The 22790-nt window shown below is 40.1% G+C and overlaps 1 protein-coding gene across 5 annotated transcripts in view; it reads left to right on the forward strand.

Moving 5' to 3' along the window:
* LOC137257331 (interferon regulatory factor 8-like) overlaps positions 1–17470 on the forward strand; it is a 33398-nt gene extending 15928 nt beyond the window's left edge. For 3 of the 5 annotated variants that reach the window (XM_067794617.1, XM_067794618.1, XM_067794616.1), the window contains 10 exons: positions 6295–6484; positions 6930–7107; positions 7446–7546; positions 8399–8444; positions 8888–9037; positions 9623–9781; positions 10105–10235; positions 12522–12685; positions 13408–13672; positions 15337–17470. In XM_067794617.1, the coding sequence (XP_067650718.1) occupies positions 6299–6484; positions 6930–7107; positions 7446–7546; positions 8399–8444; positions 8888–9037; positions 9623–9781; positions 10105–10235; positions 12522–12685; positions 13408–13672; positions 15337–15426 (1470 nt within the window). In that variant the 5' untranslated portion in view covers positions 6295–6298 and the 3' untranslated portion in view covers positions 15427–17470. The remainder of the gene's footprint in view (positions 1–6294; positions 6485–6929; positions 7108–7445; positions 7547–8398; positions 8445–8887; positions 9038–9622; positions 9782–10104; positions 10236–12521; positions 12686–13407; positions 13673–15336) is intronic. The other 2 variants (XM_067794620.1, XM_067794619.1) reach the window with 1 other exon arrangement.
* The last annotated feature ends 5320 nt before the right edge of the window (positions 17471–22790 follow it).

A 22790-nucleotide genomic window follows, 5' to 3' on the forward strand; every position in this document is an offset into this window, starting at 1 on the left:
AGAATGAATAAGAAGATTATTTTATTAACAGCGTAATACATGCAGCTAATTTCATTATTGTGGGGTATAGGGTTGCTGTTCTCGGGCTTGTATCTCGGGGGAAATTGTGTGGGAGAAAACGACACCAAGGTGTTTCACTGGGCCGACTGGACGAAGAGTGTCTGTTCCTACTGTCAGGTCTTTCCTTTTTTTTGAACGTTCCAATGATGTATTCTGTTTTGTCAACTTGTTTTGTTTAACTTGGAAACCATGGTCATCCATTGCCTAATGTCACTGATGCAGCTTTTGACGATATCCCTCAAAGTTTACCCATGAAGAGAAGGTTTGGTCGCCTGGTGATTTTGCCTGTACAGAAAACATGGGGCCCAACTCAGATAAACTTGGAACACCATTTCTGATCCACTTCTGAATTCCAGAGAACTCAGTTTGGGCTTTTCACCACGCAGTCACACACGCAGGATCTAAACCTCCTTGAAACGTAGCTACTTGTATATCTAAATGCTGGGTTTCACACTAGCTATTTGCTATAAACTTGCTTCCTGCCAACGTAACTATCATGTGAAATTATTTTATTTACACTAGCCAACTTCCAAGTTTCACCAAGGATGATTGGGAGGTCTTGTGGTTCGTTCGTTCGTTCGTCATGCCGAAACTCCGATTTCGATTCCACAGATGAGCACAGTATGTGAAACCTGTTTATGATCTCCTTCAACGATGTTCCTGCAATACAGCTAATAGTGGCCTCAGGTCATACCCACTCACGCCAAGTCTTCTCTATATATTCTGCATTTATTATTTTCCTTTTTGTCGTTAGATAATGATTTATATTTGATACATCTATTTCATCGTCTTTTAGACTTTGACGATTGAACTTGACTTCATTGTCAATGACAACATGCATCCCAGCTTCTTTCCTGACAGTTACATTTCTATTTTTAGGGCATTGTATTGACCATTTAATGCTACACTAATCAAATCATTTTGACGTAATTATTTCTAAAACTTTTTCCCCAGGAATGTTTTCTTTCCTGGTGGGAAGAGTTATCTATGAAGGGCATTCTTCGAGAGCGCGTTAGAGTGATTGAAAAACTTCCTGTCAAACACGTGGCCTAAAAGCCACCGACACACTTCAATAGCCCTCAAACAACACCATACGACTTATATATTGAAAACAGATTATTAGTGCTAACTTCACTTGGTGCAAAGACGACACCATTTCAAACGCTTCTCGTCGAATGCGGAGGGGGTGGGGGTGGGGGGGTGGGGGGTGGGGGAGTGGTGTCATCACACAGAAAACATGTAACACATTATGTATGATGTAAACCGAACAAAAGAGTGTGGAAACTTGAGACAAAGATCTGACAGAACATTCAAAAACTTTGCAAAATCATTTTTGTTTGGGTGGGAGTACTCGCCGAAGCATGTGGTGCAAAACAGGCATTACCATCGAAAAATCATGGTTTCTTTTGATCCATAATAAGACACGGCCACATATTTTCTTTAGTCCGACACTTGTATGAAGTCATTAGAGCGTTGGAAACGCCATAGGGTGATTGCATGTATTGTTCTTCAAACAGATTGTTTGATGAATGCCTCGTTTTTTCAGTGAGTAGATGGTCAATGTGAAATATTTTGAAAATCATCTTACTATTGCCTATTGCTTGCAATGTGCAGATAATTGTTGGCATGTTATGGGCAAACTGCATTGCGCATTGCTTGTACTGGGCAAACGGCTTGCCCCATGCAAGCAGTGGACAGTTGTACACATGGAGTCTGGCGTGTAAACAAACGGTGAAATTATTGGTAATATTTCACATACCAAGCTGAATTAGCTTATAATGCACTCGTGTTATATAAAGTGTTAACAACATCCTTCGAAATTGGTCCTACTGAGGTTGAAGGGTTGGTCGTTTCCTTATTCCGTATAATAATACTTATTGTTGGTGTTAGTGTGTGTATACTCGTACTCGTACAGGTGTAAGTGTTAGTAGAGATTGTACTTGTAAAGGTGTATATGTCAGTACAGAGCGTACTTGTACAGGCGTATATGTCAGTAGAGAGTGTACTTGTACAGGTGTATATGTCAGTAGAGATCGTGCGTGTACAGGCGTATATGTCAGTAGAGATTGTACTTGTAAAGGTGTATATGTCAGTAGAGATTGTGCGTGTACAGGTGTTTGTGTCAGTAGAGATTGTACTTGTAAAGGTGTATATGTCAGTACAGAGCGTACTTGTACAGGCGTATATGTCAGTAGAGATTGTACTTGTAAAGGTGTATATGTCAGTAGAGATTGTACTTGTAAAGGTGTATATGTCAGTACAGAGCGTACTTGTACAGGCGTATATGTCAGTAGAGATTGTACTTGTAAAGGTGTATATGTCAGTAGAGATTGTACTTGTAAAGGTGTATATGTCAGTAGAGATTGTACTTGTACAGGTGTTTGTGTCAGTAGAGATTGTACTTGTAAAGGTGTATATGTCAGTAGAGATTGTACTTGTACAGGCGTATATGTCAGTAGAGATTGTACTTGTAAAGGTGTATATGTCAGTAGAGATTGTACCTGTACAGGCGTATATGTCAGTAGAGATTGTACTTGTAAAGGTGTATATGTCAGTAGAGATTGTACTTGCAAAGGTGTTTGTGTCAGTAGACATTGTACTTGTAAAGGTGTACATGTCAGTTGAGAGTGTACTTGTACAGGCGTTTATGTCAGTAGAGATTGTACTTGTACAGGTGTATATGTCAGTAGAGAGTGTACTTGTAAAGGTGTATATGTCAGTAGAGATTGTACTTGTAAAGGCGTATATGTCAGTAGACATTGTACTTGTAAAGGTGTATATGTCAGTAGACATTGTACTTGTAAAGGTGTATATGTCAGTTGAGAGTGTACTTGTACAGGCGTTTATGTCAGTAGAGATTGTACTTGTACAGGTGTATATGTCAGTAGAGAGTGTACTTGTAAAGGTGTATATGTCAGTAGAGATTGTACTTGTACAGGTGTATATGTCAGTAGAGAGTGTACTTGTACAGGCGTATATGTCAGTAGAGAGTGCACTTGTACAGGCGTATATGTCAGTAGAGAGTGTACTTGTACAGGTGTTTGTGTCAGTAGAGATCGTGCGTGTACAGGCGTATATGTCAGTAGAGATCGTGCGTGTACAGGCGTATATGTCAGTAGAGATTGTACTTGTAAAGGTGTATATGTCAGTAGAGATTGTACTTGTACAGGTGTATATGTCAGTAGAGAGTGTACTTGTACAGGCGTATATGTCAGTAGAGATTGTACTTGTACAGGTGTATATGTCAGTAGAGATTGTACCTGTACAGGTGTATATGTCAGTAGAGAGTGTACTTGTACAGGTGTTTGTGTCAGTAGAGATCGTGCGTGTACAGGCGTATATGTCAGTAGAGATTGTACTTGTAAAGGTGTATATGTCAGTAGAGATTGTACTTGTACAGGTGTATATGTCAGTAGAGAGTGTACTTGTACAGGTGTATATGTCAGTAGAGATTGTACCTGTACAGGTGTATATGTCAGTAGAGATTGTACCTGTACAGGTGTATATGTCAGTAGAGATTGCACCTGTACAGGTGTATATGTCAGTAGAGATTGTACTTGTACAGGTGTATATGTCAGTAGAGATTGTACTTGTACAGGTGTATATGTCAGTTGAAAGGGTGCTTGTACAGGTATATGTGCTTGTAGAGAGTGCACTTGCACAAAAGTAGATGTCAACAGAGAGCGTACAGATATAGTAATACATACATACCATTAGAGAGAGTACCTGTACAGGTGAATGTATCAGCAGAAAGCATATTGTGGTCATTGTATCTTGAGAAAGTGCCCTTATATTGGTTGATATGCTCATACAGAGTACACGTGGGCATATATATGTATAGACATTGTGGGTTTACTTGTAGAGGATGTTCACGGTTGGTAATGTGCATATATGGATACATCTTACATATGGAGATACATATGTTCACAAAAATGTAAATATGTTAGTATGAAGTCCTCTTGCATAGGTTCATATGTTTGCGAAGTGTATACAGACAGGGATAGATAGGAATGCGGAGTGTATACAGACAGGGATACATAGGAATGCGGAGTGTATACATTTAAATATACATAATTATGTATATGTTACTGAACCGCATTCATTTCCCTGTATTTTCGTAAATGTGAAACGATCTCGATACAAGAGTCCTTGGGGATATAAAATTTAGCAGTTATAATTTCCTGTTTCTTCTACAACCAATGCTTAATCGTGGTGTGTTAGTAATGTCATTCGTCTGTTTGCATCTGTTGTTTACATAGTATGGGTGACGTAAACAGACGCTATGGTGTGCAGTATACCCCTGTTGTAACACCATTTGCCTTGTTTCCTCATAGTAATGTACATGTATTTAATGTACAGGTCGAATTTGTATTTCGTCTGAACTGTTAACTTGTTTCATATCTGTATTGGAATATTTCTTTAAAGAAGTATTTTTGTCGATTTTCATTGTTTATGGGCGTCACTGCCGTTACATCAAAATGTTTTACTTCGGAGAGGAATATATCTTTAAAACTGTGGAAGCGGACCTGAATTTCCCATACAAAATACATGAGCAAATAGTCTCCTCCCAGAATTTTCTTTCCAACGTGAAAGGTGTTTGTCTTACTTACCCTGCGGCTGTGGAAAGGTAAGTCTTGTTCGGATAAAAAAAATACACTGACCCCTGACACTGACACTGACTCATACAATATTCCAGATCAGCTTGATCTTTGTCACCCACTTTTATTATCAAATTGTTTCCGGGAAAAATCTTGATCTGCATCATAGATATATTCATAGCCTCGTACCAGATAACTAAATTTATCATTTCATGAAATGATTTTCATATATTTGTTTCGCCTGCCCGCACTCATGCTGTTGAGGTTAGAGGTGAGAAATATGTGAAACTGCAGGAATGGCCTTAACATTGTCCCCGATACCTTGCTTTGCTATCTGATAGGGCCACTATACACTACTCTTACACATTTAGGTTATGTTATTTTTTGCTTCCTTTTTACTGTGATAGTTTCATATATGCATCGATTCATTTCAAAATGCTGCCAGAACAGCCACTGTTAAGTGACCAAGGACTTATCTCCTCGACCTTGCTCCTGTGTTGTCTCACCCATCACTGGATTGTCTGGTCAGGACGCGATCCTTTACAGGCGCCGGCATTGTGCACGCGTGCAACAAGCAAATAGCTGCAGATTTTGCGAGTGAATGGCGTTGCTGGAAGAGCAGAATGTGCATGCGACTTCCCGAACATCACTGTCAACGCTGATTTTCAATGATTCACTCATACGATGAAATACGATGAAATCTGTTTCCCTTTCCTCTTATACTACTTTCACTACTGCTTCTACCATGACTAACTTTCCCACTGTGAAACGTATTACTGTGAATAATAAAGATAATCACTGGCAATGACCTCTGTGAATAGTCAGGGGAAATATTACAACATTTTGAAACTAAGAAATGGCGAGAAGAGGTCCAATGAATATACCTTAAATAGTTTTATGCAGAAGGTTTTGAAATAATGTTTACTGATTGGTCTAAACATAGCCAAAAATCTTCATCAAAAGGAGTGAAGTATATTTTGTACAGAAACGAAACATGTCCATAGTTAATAACAGTAATTATTCTCGGACCCATATATTATCTGGCGCCACAGTTCCCTTACTGCTATTTATTCACTCTGTCTTTATCTATAAGTTATGGCATGTTCAGATGGGTCCCTTGTCATGTTACGTTAAAGCATGTGGGTAATATCGGCACATGCAGATAGATCTCTTGTCATGTTACGTGAAAACATGGGTAATACCAACACATACAGATAGGTCTCTTGTCGTGTTAAGTTAAAGCATCTGGGTAATACCGGCACACAGATAGGTCTCTTGTCATGTTACGTGAAGACATGTGGGTAATACCGGCACACAGATAGGTCTCTTGTCATGTTACGTTAAAAATACGTGGGTAACATCGTCACACACAGATAGGTCTCTTGTTATGTTACGTTAAAACATATGGGTAATACCGACACATGCAGATGGGTCTCTTGTCATGTTACGTTAAAACATGTGGGTAATACCGCCATGTACGGGTTTGTCCCTCGCCATGCTATGTTTGGTGAAACAAAGTAAATGATGATACTACTAAAACCAAGATTGCAGTGTCTACACACGAAAACACATACTGATGTCATACACCATTCAGCCCAAGCAATCTGAAGTGTTCGATGTCCTGTGATTTCTTCAGAGTGATGTCGTCCTCACACTTGAGCGAGCCACAGAACCGACAACGTCTCCGGCCTTGGTTAGAGGCGAAGATCAACAGCGGTAATTTCCCCGGCCTGGAGTGGGTTGACCACCACCAATACATCTTCAAGATCCCCTGGAAACACGGAGGGAAACAGGACTGGTCCGAGAGCGACTCACTCATATTCAAGGTCAGTGTTTACGATCGTGTAGTACACTCATGAGCTGATACCCTCTACGATTCCCACGATGACATACATATGTGATTTGATTGAGTTGCATTCTGGTTGGTGATATAGAAGTGAGAACGGTATAGGAATCTATATGGAAACGTCACCATTGTTTAAAGTTGATGATCCATAAAGTTAAGGAGTTGAAACAACATCAAGGATTTCAAACAAGCTCAGCCGAATTGCAGTGACCGTGTTGAGGTGTGAACTAGCTGCATGGTATGAAAGAAGGTATCTAACAGTTTAGCCCACTTAAGGGCTAGTGCATACTGCCATTCACGCACACGTCGCTCTATAAGTAACATATCCTTTAACTCCAGGTTAAGGTAAACGTTATTCTGCGTTTCGTTTGACCTTGAAGCATTACCCGACTTAGTGTATTACCTGCATGTCATTCATGTTAAAGGAGTGGGCAATTCACACTGGGAGGTTCCGGGATGGGATCGACCAGCCCGACTGGCCGAGCTGGAAAACCCGACTCCGCTGTGCCCTAAACAAACTCCCTGACATCCAGGAGATCAAAGACATGAGCAACCTAGACGGCAACAATCCCTTCAGAGTCTACAGGTTTCTGCCAAAGAAAGGTGGGTTTTTGTCTACAGGACCCTACACAAGAAGGGAGAATGTGAGAACTGTACACTCAAAGCAGGTGTAATGCTGTTGTTGGCACTCTCATCAGGTAAGGTAACGCAGTTATACATATCTGTGGAACAAGCTTGCAAGAGGCAATGTAATAGTACAACATAATTAAAGAACTTGAACATTTCTCAGTGGTATTCACTATCCTGTCCACTAACAAACTGTGACCACACTGCGATGCTCCTCAAACATCCTACAGATCTGAATAAGGCACTTTCATCAAACAAACGTGATCACTGTTGTTTTAAACGATAATATACATTGAAAATTCATGTACCTCCAGGTCAGGAATCTGCTCACCGCCGTAACGGCCTGCCACAGCGTTACGACGTTGACGACCACTTCGCCCACTCCCAGGCTGGCAATCCCCCCATCAAACAAGAGGTATGTCATGACTGTATATCAACATAAGACTTTAGAATTACACTTAACATTATACATCAGCATAAGAGTTGAGCAACTTAACGTTTTACTTTAGCATTAGACTCCAGTATTAAACAGGACATATACTTTAGCATACGATTTCAGCAGGCTTCAGCATTAGACTTCAGAATTAGACATAGCCTTATGCATTAGCCTGAAATCTGAGCGTGAGACTTAACATTATACTTTGGCATTAGACTTCTGTATTACACTTAACTCATACTTTAGCCTGATACTTCAGCATTAGAGTTCGCACTGTACTATAGGACTTCTGCATTAGGCTTCACTTATATATTTTACATTATGCTGTTATGGTATTAGATTTCAGCATTAAACTTTACGGTATATTTCAACGTGACACTTCAGCATCAATTTAACATTAAAATTTAGCATTTCACCCCTGTAGTAGGTTCCGGCATGTAATTCCAACAGTCACTGTCTCACACATTAGCTCAGAGAAAGTCCATCAGCTTCGATCACACAGGTGTTGTCAGTCTCAAGTAAATAAATGGTTATATTAGGAGACCCTGTCAAATATTACAGCATGTAATCACAAGGGGCGTATATTCCGTTCTACTTTGCTGTGTTTATTGTCAATTGTCATTTTACGAAAATGTACGACTGTCATTAATGCAGAGACATTCCACCCTAGTCAAGCTATTGTTCTCATGACGTCACGATATCTATTGTTTATCATCACGAACAATGATGGGAAAAAAGCAAATATTTCCCTAGAGGATAAATATCACATTAACTGTTTTTAGACTAGAGAGGTTTGTTGGATAGATCATCATTTTACACCTTTATTTTCAGATGGCCAGCAACATTCCCAAGACAGTGTCTGACACCATTTCAGGAGGTGAGTACATACTTTGAACTATTTTGTACCCTGTAACATAATGTCTGTGATACCATATGGGGGAAGCGTACTTGCATGTATGTGTGTATACGAGCGTGTGCGCTTGTGCATGTATGTGCGTACGTGCATGCGAGTGAGTGAGTGAGTGACCGAGTTTAGATTTCGTTTTATTCCAGCAATGTCATGGCGGGGGACACCAGAAATGGGCTACCCACATTGTACCAATGTGAGGAATCGAACCCCGGTCTTCGGCTTGAGCTGCGCAGGCTACCCCTTCGCCCCATCGTGTATGAAGTGTATATGTATGTGTGTGTGTGTGTGTGTGTGTGTGTGTGTGTGTGCGTTAGTGTGTGTGTAAAACTGCTTTTACGACGATATATAACTAAATAGGAGAAAGGGAAAGCACGCCAGAGGGCAAAATTGTATCTCTTCCTGTGTTACAGAGAGCGAGACAGGCATTCGAGTCAGCAGTCTAGGGTCGGACCTTGGGAACATTGACGTGGAAGATCTCATTCCCCTGCCGGACAGAAGACACCCTGCCGTGGGCGCTGCACGTGGGCGGTACCAGATGAAAGACGAGGAGATGGACACAGGTGAGGAACTTGTATCTATGTATTCAGGTGTCGATGGCGAGGCGTAGGGCTAGGGGTACAGTCATTTAAGAGCTACTCCTAACGTAAGTCGATTTCAGTGAACGGGAGTCACTGTCTCTGTAGACCTAGGACTGTTGCATGTTGATTTCAGGATATGGGAGTTGTTTCACAAAAAAGATACGTTGAACCCAGCTATGACAAAAACATCACCAAACACTGTGTTCAATCAAATGTGTATGTTTCATTTAATTTGGTTGATACGATGATGAAACTTAACAAGACGGGTCACATTTTCTGTGGACAATACCGATTTCCCTATTAGAAGACAGTTTCTAGATAGATGACAATTACTGGTCTGTAGGATCGAATTCCCTGTCATTGTTCGTGAATTTTCCTCGAAAATGTAAAAGGTTTCAACGCTTGCGTTTTTGCACAATAAAGGATTACGAATATGTCAGTAACACCCTTTAATATAAATACTGTATTTGTTCATGGGTGAACAAACTCAAAAGTAGCCTTTTGTCTTATTCGTATTCATTTCGAATTTCAAGATTTTGCATAACTTTTCTACGTATTTTTCACTAGAAGACAACCTTGTGATTGACGAAAGACCATACCCCACAGACGCCCACACTGGAGCACCATCTGCCCACAACAATGGCCGCTCTGACAGGGAGATCCCCATGGCAGACTCCTCCCTACATCAGTTAATGATGTTCTCACGCTTACAGAAGGAACCTGAAGGTACGTCAGTACTTTTTATGACGCCCTGGGGGCTTCAAACCGGCACACAGTAACCCATGCCACTTTAAGATTTTACAAAAGGTTTTACATAGGTTTTCAGTGTTGAGAATCTTGAGCAAAAGTAGTGTCATACGCCTTAGAAATTGTCACAAGAAATTGTTCAATAATGAATATCAGATCAACGATATAGTTGAAATTTATGTTCAGTCGTTTCGACTAGAAATTATTTTATTAATTAAACCGTCAAGCACTACAAATGATGAAACTGGAATGTTGGTAAAACGACTTTTACTGACATACCGACATGCTATGCCTGTCCTCAGTTCACGAGGTGATCGTCAAGCTGAAGTACCGTCACACGGAGGTAGCGGGACACCATGTGAAAAACAGCAGAGGCTGCCGGCTCTTCTACGGTCCCATGATGGACGCTATTGTTGGAAACTTGCAGGAGGAGGTGAGGTGATCATTTAAAGTTACTCTTTTCAGGCATTCTTTCTTCCTACGGAATAGACTGGGACTAACACATGTGTGCAGAGGAAAGCTATTATATTTCATTGTCCTGAACAAAGCCTTGTTGTTGTCTCTCTTGAACAAACCTGACATGTCTGGTGGTCCTGAACAAAACTAACATATGTGTGTGTCCTGAACAGCCTGAGCAAAGTTCTGTGTGTCCTGAACAAGCCTAACGTGGAGTCTTTGAATGACATTTAGAAGTGATACTCATAAAGACAAGAATTTTGTGGATGCCAGCTTCCTTATTGCGATGTTCTTCTGCCTTGTTAAACTGCCAGTATTGTCACCTCATCAAACACGTCTGGATTAACAATCCCTTCCACTTGTCCATCTACCACTTAGTGTCAATCAAATACTGGTTTCCCTTGTTAAATCATAACTGCTGTTGTTTACACATGCGCATAAATAGCTGGCTGTTTCGTGATTGGCTCATTCAACACATAAAAGAGCAGGAATACAGTCGTGTCCATCACAATTAAAATCTGACAGCCATAAAATTCCTGCCCTTTAGTCTAACGTACCTGAACAGACTACATGCCTGAATGTCCCGAACAAAGTTTCCACATGCGTGTGTCCTAAAAAAATTAACATGTCTGTCTGTACAGAACAAATTACATGTCCGCCCTGATCAAAGTATTTATGCCTTTTGGTCCTGATCAAACCTAACATGTCTGCCTCTACCTAGGGACAGAGTACATGTCTGTCTGTCCTGATCAAAGTATCCATGTCTGTTGGTCCTGATCAAACCTTACATGTCTGAATGTTCTGTATGCCCAGAGCAAAGCTATGTCAATATGCAAGTGTATAAGATTGTATGGTGGGCTTCCCTAAACTGTGATGTTCCTGCGATTTTAATATTTTCTTAATATAAATCGCATCACCTGTTTGTCCGGTTCAGACTTGACTATTTATAGACTGCTGCCATGCATCTTGAATATTGCGGTGCTACGAAAACAGAAAACTTGACATTCTTTGAAGTGAAATTCTATGTCGTTCGTGTACAATACCTTGTGTAGAGAACGAGTATCACTTTTGCCTTATTTGTTCTTTCTACCAAGGTCTTAGAGAACATACTTTACCTAAATGATGCAATAATCACCAGTGTGAATCAAAATTCATTCAACTTAGCACATCTACAAATGCAAGTTTTGTAACTTGTTTAGGTGACAATGTATAAATGAATAAATATGTACCATCTATGTCGCTACCTCTGTTTTGCGATGTGAATTGTTGAGGAGGTAATCCAATACTGGGTGTGTGGCCTATTTACGGAATAAACATTCCCATAACAACAACAATAACGTAATAACATCTGACATATTGAACTAATAAATAAAACAAAACCACACACAATGAAACCTTAGCAATATTTCTTCAGTAAAATGAAAGAACTCATTTGTTCCCTCCGATCCATATTCCCCTGTTTTCGCGGGAACATGAACGTCATAATGTCAACCTATTAGTGAGTGAGTGAGTTTAGTTTTACGCCGCACTCAGCAATATTCCAGCAATATTGCGGCTGTCTGTAAATAATCGTGTCTGGACCAGACAATCCAGTGATCAACAACATCGATCTGCGCAATTGGGAACCGATGACATGTGTCAACGAAGTCAGCGAGCCTGACCACCCGATCCCGTTAGTCGCGACAAGCTGAGTCGCCTTTTATGGCAAACATGGGTTGCTGAAGGCCTATTCTACCCCGGGACCTTCACGGGTGTCAACCTATTATCATGCATTGTAATGTCACTAGACGTTTGCCATTAGCATGTATTGTAGTGGCACTAAGTATTTGACATTAACCTGCACTGTAGTGTACCTATATGTATTTCATTAACCTGCATTGTAGTGGCACTGGATGTGTTTCATTTTGATTAACGTGTAGCGTAGTGTCACTAGATGCATTTCATTGACGTGTAGTACCACTAGTTGTATTTCATTAACCTGTATTGTAGTGTCACTGGATGTATTCCATTAATGTGAAGTGTCACTGGATGTATTCCATTAATGTGTAGTGTCACTGGATGTATTCCATTAATGTGTAGTGTCACTGGATGTATTCCATTAAGCTGTAGTGTAATGTCACTGGAAATATTTCATTAACGTGCAGTGTAGTGTCACTAGGTGTATTTCATAAACGTGCAGTGTAGTGTTACTGGATGTATTTCACTGACGTGCAGCGGAGTATCATTAGATGTATTTCATTAATCTGTATTTGAATGTCTCTAGATGTACGGCCCCGCTGGTCTGGACCAGCTACACTTCCCTCTGTGCGACAACTTGATTGACAATCACAGACAGAGCTCCCTGACCACCCAGCTGCTGAATGTTCTGGACCGTGGTCTGATCCTGGAGGCTTCCAGTGGGGACATATACGCAACACGGAAGTGCAGGTAACCCCTGGAGATGGCCAGCTGATTAACAATATACTGCTAGGAGGAAAACTAGTAATATACACAGTGCATGAGTCAACTTGAAAGTGAACTGGGAAATAAATATCATTATTTCCGGGAGCAGCTGAAAAAGCATTGTGATTTATGTCGAATATTAATATATGCGTCCGTATACTGATTAAATGTGAATTGTGGTGAAACATGGTGGCTTTAAGCATTTTGATATTCCATTAAATTGCAGGCGCGTGGCGTTTGAACTGAGAAAGCGTACTTCGTAACTATACGAAGACCATACAATTTCACACCACATATTACAGTTGTCGTGATCGCGGACAATACAAACCAGTTGTTCTATGTATTTGCCACCGACACCATTAAATGGGTCCGTTCTCAGATTGCTGTCTCACATCGATTTATCTGATACCGGTTTTATTAACTCTTGATGAAATAGGGAACACCATTGACTGTGCTTTAAACAGTATTCCAAAGCCCAGAGTGTCATTGATTGCGCAGTTTAATCCGTGAATATGTTGATTATGTAAATGTGATCATGTCGAACTTGTACACACCCATTTAACACTCTCAAGTAGCGAATTGAATCACTGGGATTATAATTCCATTATCAAAGAGATCACGTTTCCTTTTTAAGTTCGGGGTTTAAATATAGTAATTTCCTGTGTGTTATTGCTGTGTGGACGTCATCCTCTTCTCTTTGCCCCCAGATTAGTGATATTCGTGTCACAACCCCAAAATCCCTACGACCAGCCGATAAAGCTGTACCGGAACAAGCCGCCTGTGAAAGTGTTCGACTACCACGGGTACTTCATCCCAACACTGCAACGAGCCCTCCAGGGAGAGTGCGCTCTCCCATCCGCAGAGATCCTCATCGGCTTCGGCCAAGACTGGAAGATGGAGAAGCAACCGTATAACAACCTTCTGATTTCCGCAACAGTGCTGCATGCCCGAGCCTACCATCAGCTCTCACAGGTGGGTCCCGTTTTACGGCGTTGTTCACTTTGGAAGAGTTTGTATTAGGGTTAGGAGTGCTATGCTTGTCTGTTTGTTCTTCAACGCTGTAATCAGGAATATGCCAGCTGTTTGAATGTGGTATGCTTATACGCTAGTCGGGACTAGAAAATCCAATGTTTGACATCATGAGCATCAATAGTGAATGAGTGAGTTAGTATTGATAGTCACGTCATCATTATTCCAGCCATATCGTTACTATGTTATAAACTGATAATACATGGAATAAGAGTACAACAACATGTTAAAGAAGGACAGTATGTGAGTTAATATTTAACGTCACATTGGCAATATTTCTGCCATATCGTGGAGAGGACATTTAATACTGAAATAGGAGATATGTACATAATAAAACCCCGTCAACAAAGGACAGTAAAACGACTGGAATATCACAGTTACAATTTAAAACTAGTGTGGAAAGTTAAAACTAAGATCACTATTTGGACAAGACAACATAAAATACTGGCTATATGTCACCAACGACTGAAGGTAGATCACCATACTATTGATCATGGGGACTTACTGTACATTTGCTTCCTGCATGAATCCGAGCTGGATTTGCATCATCCCTTCAGCCGTTAGTAGTTTAGGAAATCTAGCCATACATTAAAAAGACATATATTCTACGATAAAAAACGTGGAAAGTTTTAATTTACTTTGAATGTTTGTGGACTTACGTACAAAGAAGTATAGTAAAATAACTAGATTATTACAGATCGAAACGTAAAAGCACTAATATAATCTAAAACATTTTAACAACACAACATAAAAGCAGGCTATAGGTTACCAACAACTGAACTTAGACCATCATACTAGGGACATAAGCATCAATATGTCCGGAGTCAGTGACAAGGAGTAACGAAGTAAGAAAATCTGACCATCCTAACCCGTCAGTTGCCTCTTATTGGTGAATTCGAAAATGAATCTTAGCGTCTGTCGTAAACCTATGTTAATGAGTCGAGATACGATCATATGATCGCTGAGAAGCATTCGACATTTGATGTTCACATTTCACAACCTTTGAGATAAAATCGACTCTGCTCTTTACACCGGACCGGTTGTTCACTTCAAAGAATGTTATACGACTCATGCACAGGTTACAACAGTAAAGGCCTCAGCAAAGATTTTAAGATGTTTCATGGTAGACATGAGGAGACCATTTCATCAGATGCATCAGTGACAATTTTGTTTCTATTTTGACTTTCCCCATCCTTGAAGTGTTAAGTGAACAATTGACTCGCCTTTGCATGTGTTAATGATGGGTGGTTCCTTTGGGACGCACGTGTTAGTGATGGGTGCTACCTTTGGGACGCACGTGTTAATGATGGGTACTACCTTTGGGACGCATGTGCTAGTGATGGGTGCTGCCTTTGGGACGCATGTCTTTTTGCGAACACCTGGTATCATTACTACTGATTTTCAACCTAACAACATGCAACATACGGAATGCATTATTACATTGTTTCATTCCGATTGTTTAAAGTACATTATTTGTTAGTGTCGCAGGCTTTCACATTTCGCTGCAGTATAGAATTGTGATTTCTGCCAACGTTAAAGCAGCATTTACACCGTCAGTTTGTCCGACATTTGCTCATTGTATATATTTGTGACTTGTATTATTGTAGCTCCCGACCACCCCGATGATATCTACTTCCGACGAGTATGATCGGTACTTGGACAACTTTAAGGAGCTTGGCATCGACCAGAGGTCATGAGGATGCACTGTGCATTGTCTTGAAGTATATCACTGTATATCACACCGACTGTATCCTGAACCTGGGGAAGCACGATTGCATGTGACGTCAGGACTCGTGACGCCATGTGTGACGAAAATGTATTTAAATGTACAGTCAGTTTCACCGGTGAACTCTTCGGCGGCGCCACACTATGCTTTGTACAGAGAGGTTTGAAACACCGCCGTGTTCAACACAGACGTTTCATGTCAACAAAGACACCACTGAAACACAACAATGTTTTTAGCCAATTGTCCAGCTACTACTATTTCTATCGGTCAGATGTTCATTTATATCTTTCCATGTGTATATTTCATCATGAAGGACATTTTTCCACACCGAGAAACTTTGTCTGCCTGAGAGTACATCTCAAATCTGAATCTGATTTATGATATACGCATCAAGGCCAAATTTTCAATTTCTTCTCAAACTTTAAAGAAACAGTAATTTTGACTCCAACAGGACCCGTATGTACTATCAAGTTAGAGGATAATACATTATGTAAATGCCATTATCGTGTATGGTCGCATCATCCCACAGTGTATCAAGTTACGTCACACCTTGACCAAAGCAAGGAAGTTCTTCTCCAAATGTTCATTGAAATGAACAGGTAGTAATGCGGTCCCCAGACTCAGGGTATGCTTTACTGTCTAACTACTCACCCATGAATGTCCATTCAGACTGACGCTATCAATGTGCAATTGTTTCTCAGACAATGACGTTAAAGAAATGTGGGTTGACAAGAATGTCAACTATTTTTTATGTCCCACTAAAACCGATTCATTCGAAGTTTTTCTTTTTAAATTATATTTCATAGATCAAAATAGCAATTGATTATTTCAATGATAACCAAGAGACGATAAGTAAGTTTCATACCAAGTCATATTTACATTGATTAAGAATTCAGACCGTGTCCTGAAACACGAAATATGATTTTTCGAAAGGTGTCTTTCTGGGGGACGTGGTGCTAGGGTTCCATTAACGCTCCACGTTAGAATAAATGTCTCGTTGAGAAATATAAATCCTCTCTGTATTTCGTATTAAGGATGCTTCTTTTCCAGTACAACAAATGTGAAAGCACTTGACCCTGTCGCCAATTCAAAACCCATAACAAAAATCCATAAAATGAAGGACTTCTAAGTCATTAGTGTGCGGTAGTGCGGTTCCAATGTACTAACATACACGAGTGGAATGCATGTGTTTATTACCAGTGTGGACTGTCTAGAGTGTACCTACGAACAAAGAGAAAGTTCGGATTATCCGTTCCTTGTGAACTTCCGGGCCGTAACTAAGATATTTTGACATTAATTCAGGAGTGACAGCTAATCTGCGTTTCTGACTGAGTAGGGTGTCATTTAGGATATTATACCGATTATCTCGAAAATGTCGACTCTCGCATCTCAAAAGGTGAAAGAACAATTATGGTATTGTGTAAATGACGTCATATATTTTAGCGTCATGATGAAAGGATTACATCATTCTCGATTGTTTTCACTGAGCGAGCATAGAGAGAATATTGTCAGCTGCATCTGTGCCCTTTATGGGTGATGTGTATTTTTTGTCCACATATATCGTGACAGTGTCACGTGACTGTTTCCTGACTGCAATGTCGTGGTTGTTATTAGAGACCATTAAGCGGCCTTCACACGGACAACGTAAGTTCGACAACACATGTTGTAAAATACGAGTTTAAGGGTCTGAACAGTCCAACAACTCGCCACCAACACCAGCTTCGGAGTTGTCAAACTGTTGTCGAGAAATGTGTTCGGTCTCTATTCTCAACAACTTTCCCATGAAACTTTCGGTGTTGTCAAATTTGTGTTGCTCAGAAACAAACCAATGTCTGTAAACGAAATTGTCATGTGACCGCACCGATCGAGACATGACAATGAAATGACACGGAAGTATGACATGTTTTTGACGTGTGAAAACACGAATTTGACAACTTGTAAATTCATGACAACCTGTTGTCAAACTGTGAAGGTCGCTTTGACTTACCTTAACTTGGAATAAAACACACCTCAGACGTCTCTGTTATTTTTGTCTGCGAATATGACCATTGTGACGTTTCATCAAAGGTTGGTTGATTTGTTATTTAATGGCAATATTCCAGACTGAAAACAATTTAGCTTTTTAACGTTTTACCATGGTGTTTCCAAACCGTTTAGGAAATGTTTGGGTTGAACCTTCTTGCGATTGTAGAGAATATATTTTATGAGGGGTGACATTTGTTGTGAGGAATCGTGGTCTAGTTGTTAAAGAAGTGACGTATTGTTTATGCTACAGAATAACGAACTGAGGTCACCGACTCTACTGTAACATTATCACCCGATTTCCTGCACGTCATTGCCAGACTGTCTACGCGACCAAGTCGGTGTCGGCAAATTTGATACGGGACAGAGGGCACAGGGAATATTCCCATATTTGAAAACATGTCCACACTTTGGTAATATAATAAATGGTAATACAGTGGAAGCTGTCAAAACCGGCATCTGCCCAGTCCGGCAAGTTGTCAACACTGGCTTAAAGACTCAGACCTGTCTGTGATTTGTACATTATCATCAGCTGAAAATCAGCACATTGTCAAAACCGGATTATTTCTTCAGTCCCAATGAGTGCCGGTTTTGACCACTTCCACTGTATTATAGTTAAGTTAATAGTCGACGTTTCTCTGTAATGTAATTGGCATGACCACTCTACATTGCAATATTTCCAAACACAAATACACTCTGACATAGATATGAATGTGCTTTTATTACTTCCCACTCTGCAAATCTATACAAACGGGCTATCTATTGATTTTGATCTTGTGAACATTGATGATCATGAAGTAAACACTCAGTCTAGTGCTATGCCATAAAGATTTTATGCCACACGCAATATCTATCGCACATATGTTGAGAAAACACCATAGGAATACATACAGTTACAAACAACGGATGAACGTTCACAAGGCAAGACACAGAATTTGAATGAAGAATAATAAACAAGGGTACACATACCTACACCTCCGTTTAGAAAAGCGTTGTCTTGTCATGAGAGTAAAATCTACCTCCAGCAGTATGACGGAACCACGCACCTGCAATGTATGATTCTGAATGTCAGTGTTCCTGCTCTTACAGGATAAAGTACTGGGAACATTCCAGCGAATACACATGAGATAGCAGGTTGTCCGCCACAAAAGGCGCACAGCAGTAAACAGGATATTTGTATGTACAATACAATGTTGGATCTGTAGTAAATATTACTGTACAGAAGCAAGTGAAACTAATGAACCACGTGACATACTATTCCACTTGACAAAGTGTACACAATAGTTTAAAGTTATCTTACAAATATTATTGTACAGGTGTAATTCGATAACCATTATTTTCAAGTTAATGTGGTGAGCAGAGAATTATTATCAGGAAAAGTTATTTTCAGCTATAGATTCCAGTAACGAAACGCTGGTGAGTAGAAGTTTAGATTCTGTTTCTTGATAACGTGTTAACAACGTTACTTGAAACGTTTTCACAAAGTTTCAAAATAGCGTTTGAAAATAACTTTTTTAAACCGATATCAAAACGTTTTCATGAAACATTTCCATGAAAAAGCACAAGAAAACGTTTTAGAAATGTTAGCTGAGTAGGCTAATGGAACCATTTCACCAGTTCTTCTTTTCGTTTATTTCAGATCCTCTTTTTGACCATTTCTTGAATTCTATATTCCACATCTGGATTTTCTACCACTGCTTGTAGCTCTGATGAATAAAAGGCACATTTGACAGGATCACCACCCCAATCTTGAAGCTTGAACAATTCATTGCTTTGAGACCAGTATCTTCTTATTACTGTAAATATTCCACCAGATCAGACAGATATTCTCTGTCCAAAGTCTGACTTTGACTTTGTCGCTCACTTTGAAGGTGAACGGGTTTTTTTCACTGTGTTTAACGTTGGGGGTTTAATCAAACACAGTGAGAGTCTAACGTTATCTTCATTTTTATGAGTTACACTCTCAGGAGTCCAAACTCTTTGCAACCTCTTTTAAGATATCCATATATCTATAACTAAAGCTTTTCAATATATATCTATCTATAAAGTTTCATTTTAATGATGCTCTCAGCATTGGGGGCATGAGTTCATTCCGTGTAAACAGCTGGGTTACCATATCCTTTTCAAAAAGGCTTTGATCCAACAATTCTTAAATTCTGAACTGATGTTGGATTGAAAAAATGACCTTATCCGTTCCATGAGTCGGTGAGTGCTTACACAAACTCTTGCTCCGACATCAGCGGAAGTACCCACAAGCAGCGTGAAAATAGATGCATGATGACTAAAACACCATCGTTGTACTTTGCCAGTGAAACTATATCCATGAGATCTGGTTGCCATTATCTGTCAAGACTTTCGACCACATTCTCATTTCTTAGAAACGCTCTCCTCACTTGATGAGTCATGGCATAGGCAGAGACCATATATCGGTATATGGTCTCTTGCATAGGTGTCTTGTCCGTCCAACCATTTCTTTATTTGGTGTATACCAATTATAAACTGGCTGTCAGCTTTCACAGCCTCGTTCAGTTTCTTAGGTCCAGCATAACTACCAGGATCATGAAAGATCCTATTCAAGTACTCTTGCCAAGGTGCCATCTCAAGTACTGAACATAATTCACATACCTCGTGCTATTTACACAGATACGAAAACCAGTATGCAGTACAAAACGAATCAAGAACAATATTTACAACAATACCTATAGAATGGGTCGGGCTACATTTTGACGATCGAAAGAGCCCCTTGAGGTAATATTGGGGTACTTCCCATCAACTGTGTCATAAAGTACAAGTACACATACCCCGACTGCAAACCACTGAGGTCACCCCAAGAACACACGAACACGAACACGCACACGCACACGCACACGCACACGCACACGCACACGCTCATCCCAAAGGGATGGTGGCTACAGGGTTAACCAGTTCAAATAGATTAAATCACACAAAGGAGTCCAAAAGAGTTTTGCACTTAGACGATTTTATTACATAACGGGTTATTACAAAACAGGTTACTCACGAATCAACCCACTTTGTAATAAAAATGCACTTTGTAACAAAATCTTCATAGTCCAAAAACATTCGCACTCAGGCCATTTTATTACATCTTCCTTCCGCTGAGGAGAGCATGTGTTCTACAACCTTCACTGAATGTAGACCTACGCTTAAATCTGATAGTTTACTACAAAAAGCTTTTTTATCACAAATTGGGTTGAGTAGCGAAATGTAATAAGATTTTGCACATCTAAACACAATTTGTAATAACACCGACAAAGTGTAAAATGTCACTCGTGAGCCTAGAGAATGACTGAAAATCAGAGTTGAAGATATTCCTTGAGTTGAAGACAATGCGGCTTCTACACCCTTAACTAAGTGTAAACTTAAACTTAAACCCGTTCAATGATATGAATTGTTACGATTCTGTTAAGTTTTTGATAATTTGTGTTATAGACTACATCAACTGAAGAAGTTACTTTAAAACTTCATTTATTCAAACGATCTATTTGTTTCCGTAAATGTCCAAAGTGCACCGAAATTCTATCTCCTTTGTCTATGTAATGTACTCAGCAAACATTCCGTGCATCCCCTCTAAAACACCTTGACAACATTGTCGTAAAATGAAAAGTCGGTTTGAGGAAGGCCTGCAGGATTTTTATAGTATACAGCTAAAACGGACCACAACATATTGCTGGTACTTAAACTGCCAGAGCACAAAGAAATCAAAGACATTTTTCAATTAGCTAGTCACCCATTGTAGTAAAAAGGTACACCATGATGGCACAGACTATAGTTCGAAATACATACATGTTGAGTTTGAAGAAAAATGAAAATGATCATTGCTGCAGAAGAATATGGCAGATACAGAAAATGGATCTTGAAACCTGTCTTGCTAGAGCCAGTCATGCCTAGGCACAGAGTATTAATGCAAACATATCTTAGCTGAGTTTGATTGATTGATTGAGTTGAGTTTTACAGCGCTTCGACACCAACATGTCATATACAGTGGAGCTGCTTGGTGACATTTATATTCACTTGTGGCAGGAAAGCTGAAATTTGGTATAGACATAGCCTAATAGCCCATAATCCTAAAACAAGCAGGGGGCAACGGTTTCGGAAAATGCATCCTACTTTTGGGGGCAAAAATGCGAAAAATGCTATTTTTAAGAAGGCATTAAAGACTATAGGTGTTAAATTAACAATGATTATGAGAGTTAAAAGGAAAATCCTAATTTTAAGATCATAAATTAGCACACTTAGGCAGTATTTCAAGGATATTATTGCTCACTTTATTGTACACATTGTCCAGAACAGGAACGCAAGTGTGTGCATTGAAGTCCCGCCTTGCCACATTTACACCACTCTCTGCAGTAGGCCTTACATCCACATTTGATAAGTTCTGTGCACACTTTTGCTACGTCAGGCAATGTAGTCCATTTTGGAACCCACGATGTCTCTTCCCGAGTCCATCTCCATTCAGACGGGCCAGAAATGCCTTAACTTTGTTAAGAGTTTGTCCCAATATATGTCCACACTCACGGCTGCTCCTCTGGCTGGATTAGCGAGTCCTGACTTGGTGGGATATTTCCATGCGTGCTTCATTCACTCTGAGTATGAGCAAAATGCGTTTGTGTATGGCCACAGTAAATCGTTCCAGTGGAGACAATTCTGCTTCACCAATCTGTGGTGGCGCCATTAACAGATGAGTACAAACTGTAGTGACATCCGGACATTCTATGCTGTAGTCTTCCCAATACCACAGAAGGTGGAGACTGTGTCACAGCCTGTAAAGGCATGGAAGAAGAGACGACCCCCGGATAAGCTTTTGAGCAATCAGATGAGAAGGAATGTATCTTTCATGGGTACCATGGCCAAGTTCATCCACAGCTGACAATCAAGACAAGAAGCCATGGCAATGCAGAGGAGAACACCATCCGTATCCGCTGCAACCACCAGAACTTTCTTGTAGCCCTTAGTTTCCGCGTGTTTACAGTGCTGAAGCATCCTTGTATCCGCCTCTTCATGATTACATGGCTGAAGACCAGGCACATCAATCTGCCTGCTGAGTGCAGTGTCTTTAAGAGTAGTGCAGAGGACCTTCTCATCTGGAACATCAGCATTTGATACATTCTTTGCCAAAATCTGAAACAGACATTAGATGGTAAGTGGGTTTGGGCCTCAACTCTTAGTGCCATGCCTTCCCCACGAACCAGTCTGGTGTGTGATTTCAAACTGTCTTGAAGATAACGATCCCATACAATGTCCAGTCTTTCAACAGTACTCAGCTGATACGGAACATATGGAATGAAGACCTTC

This window comes from Haliotis asinina, chromosome 12, assembly GCF_037392515.1.
Source record: "Haliotis asinina isolate JCU_RB_2024 chromosome 12, JCU_Hal_asi_v2, whole genome shotgun sequence".
NCBI classification, from domain to species: Eukaryota; Metazoa; Mollusca; class Gastropoda; order Lepetellida; family Haliotidae; genus Haliotis; species Haliotis asinina.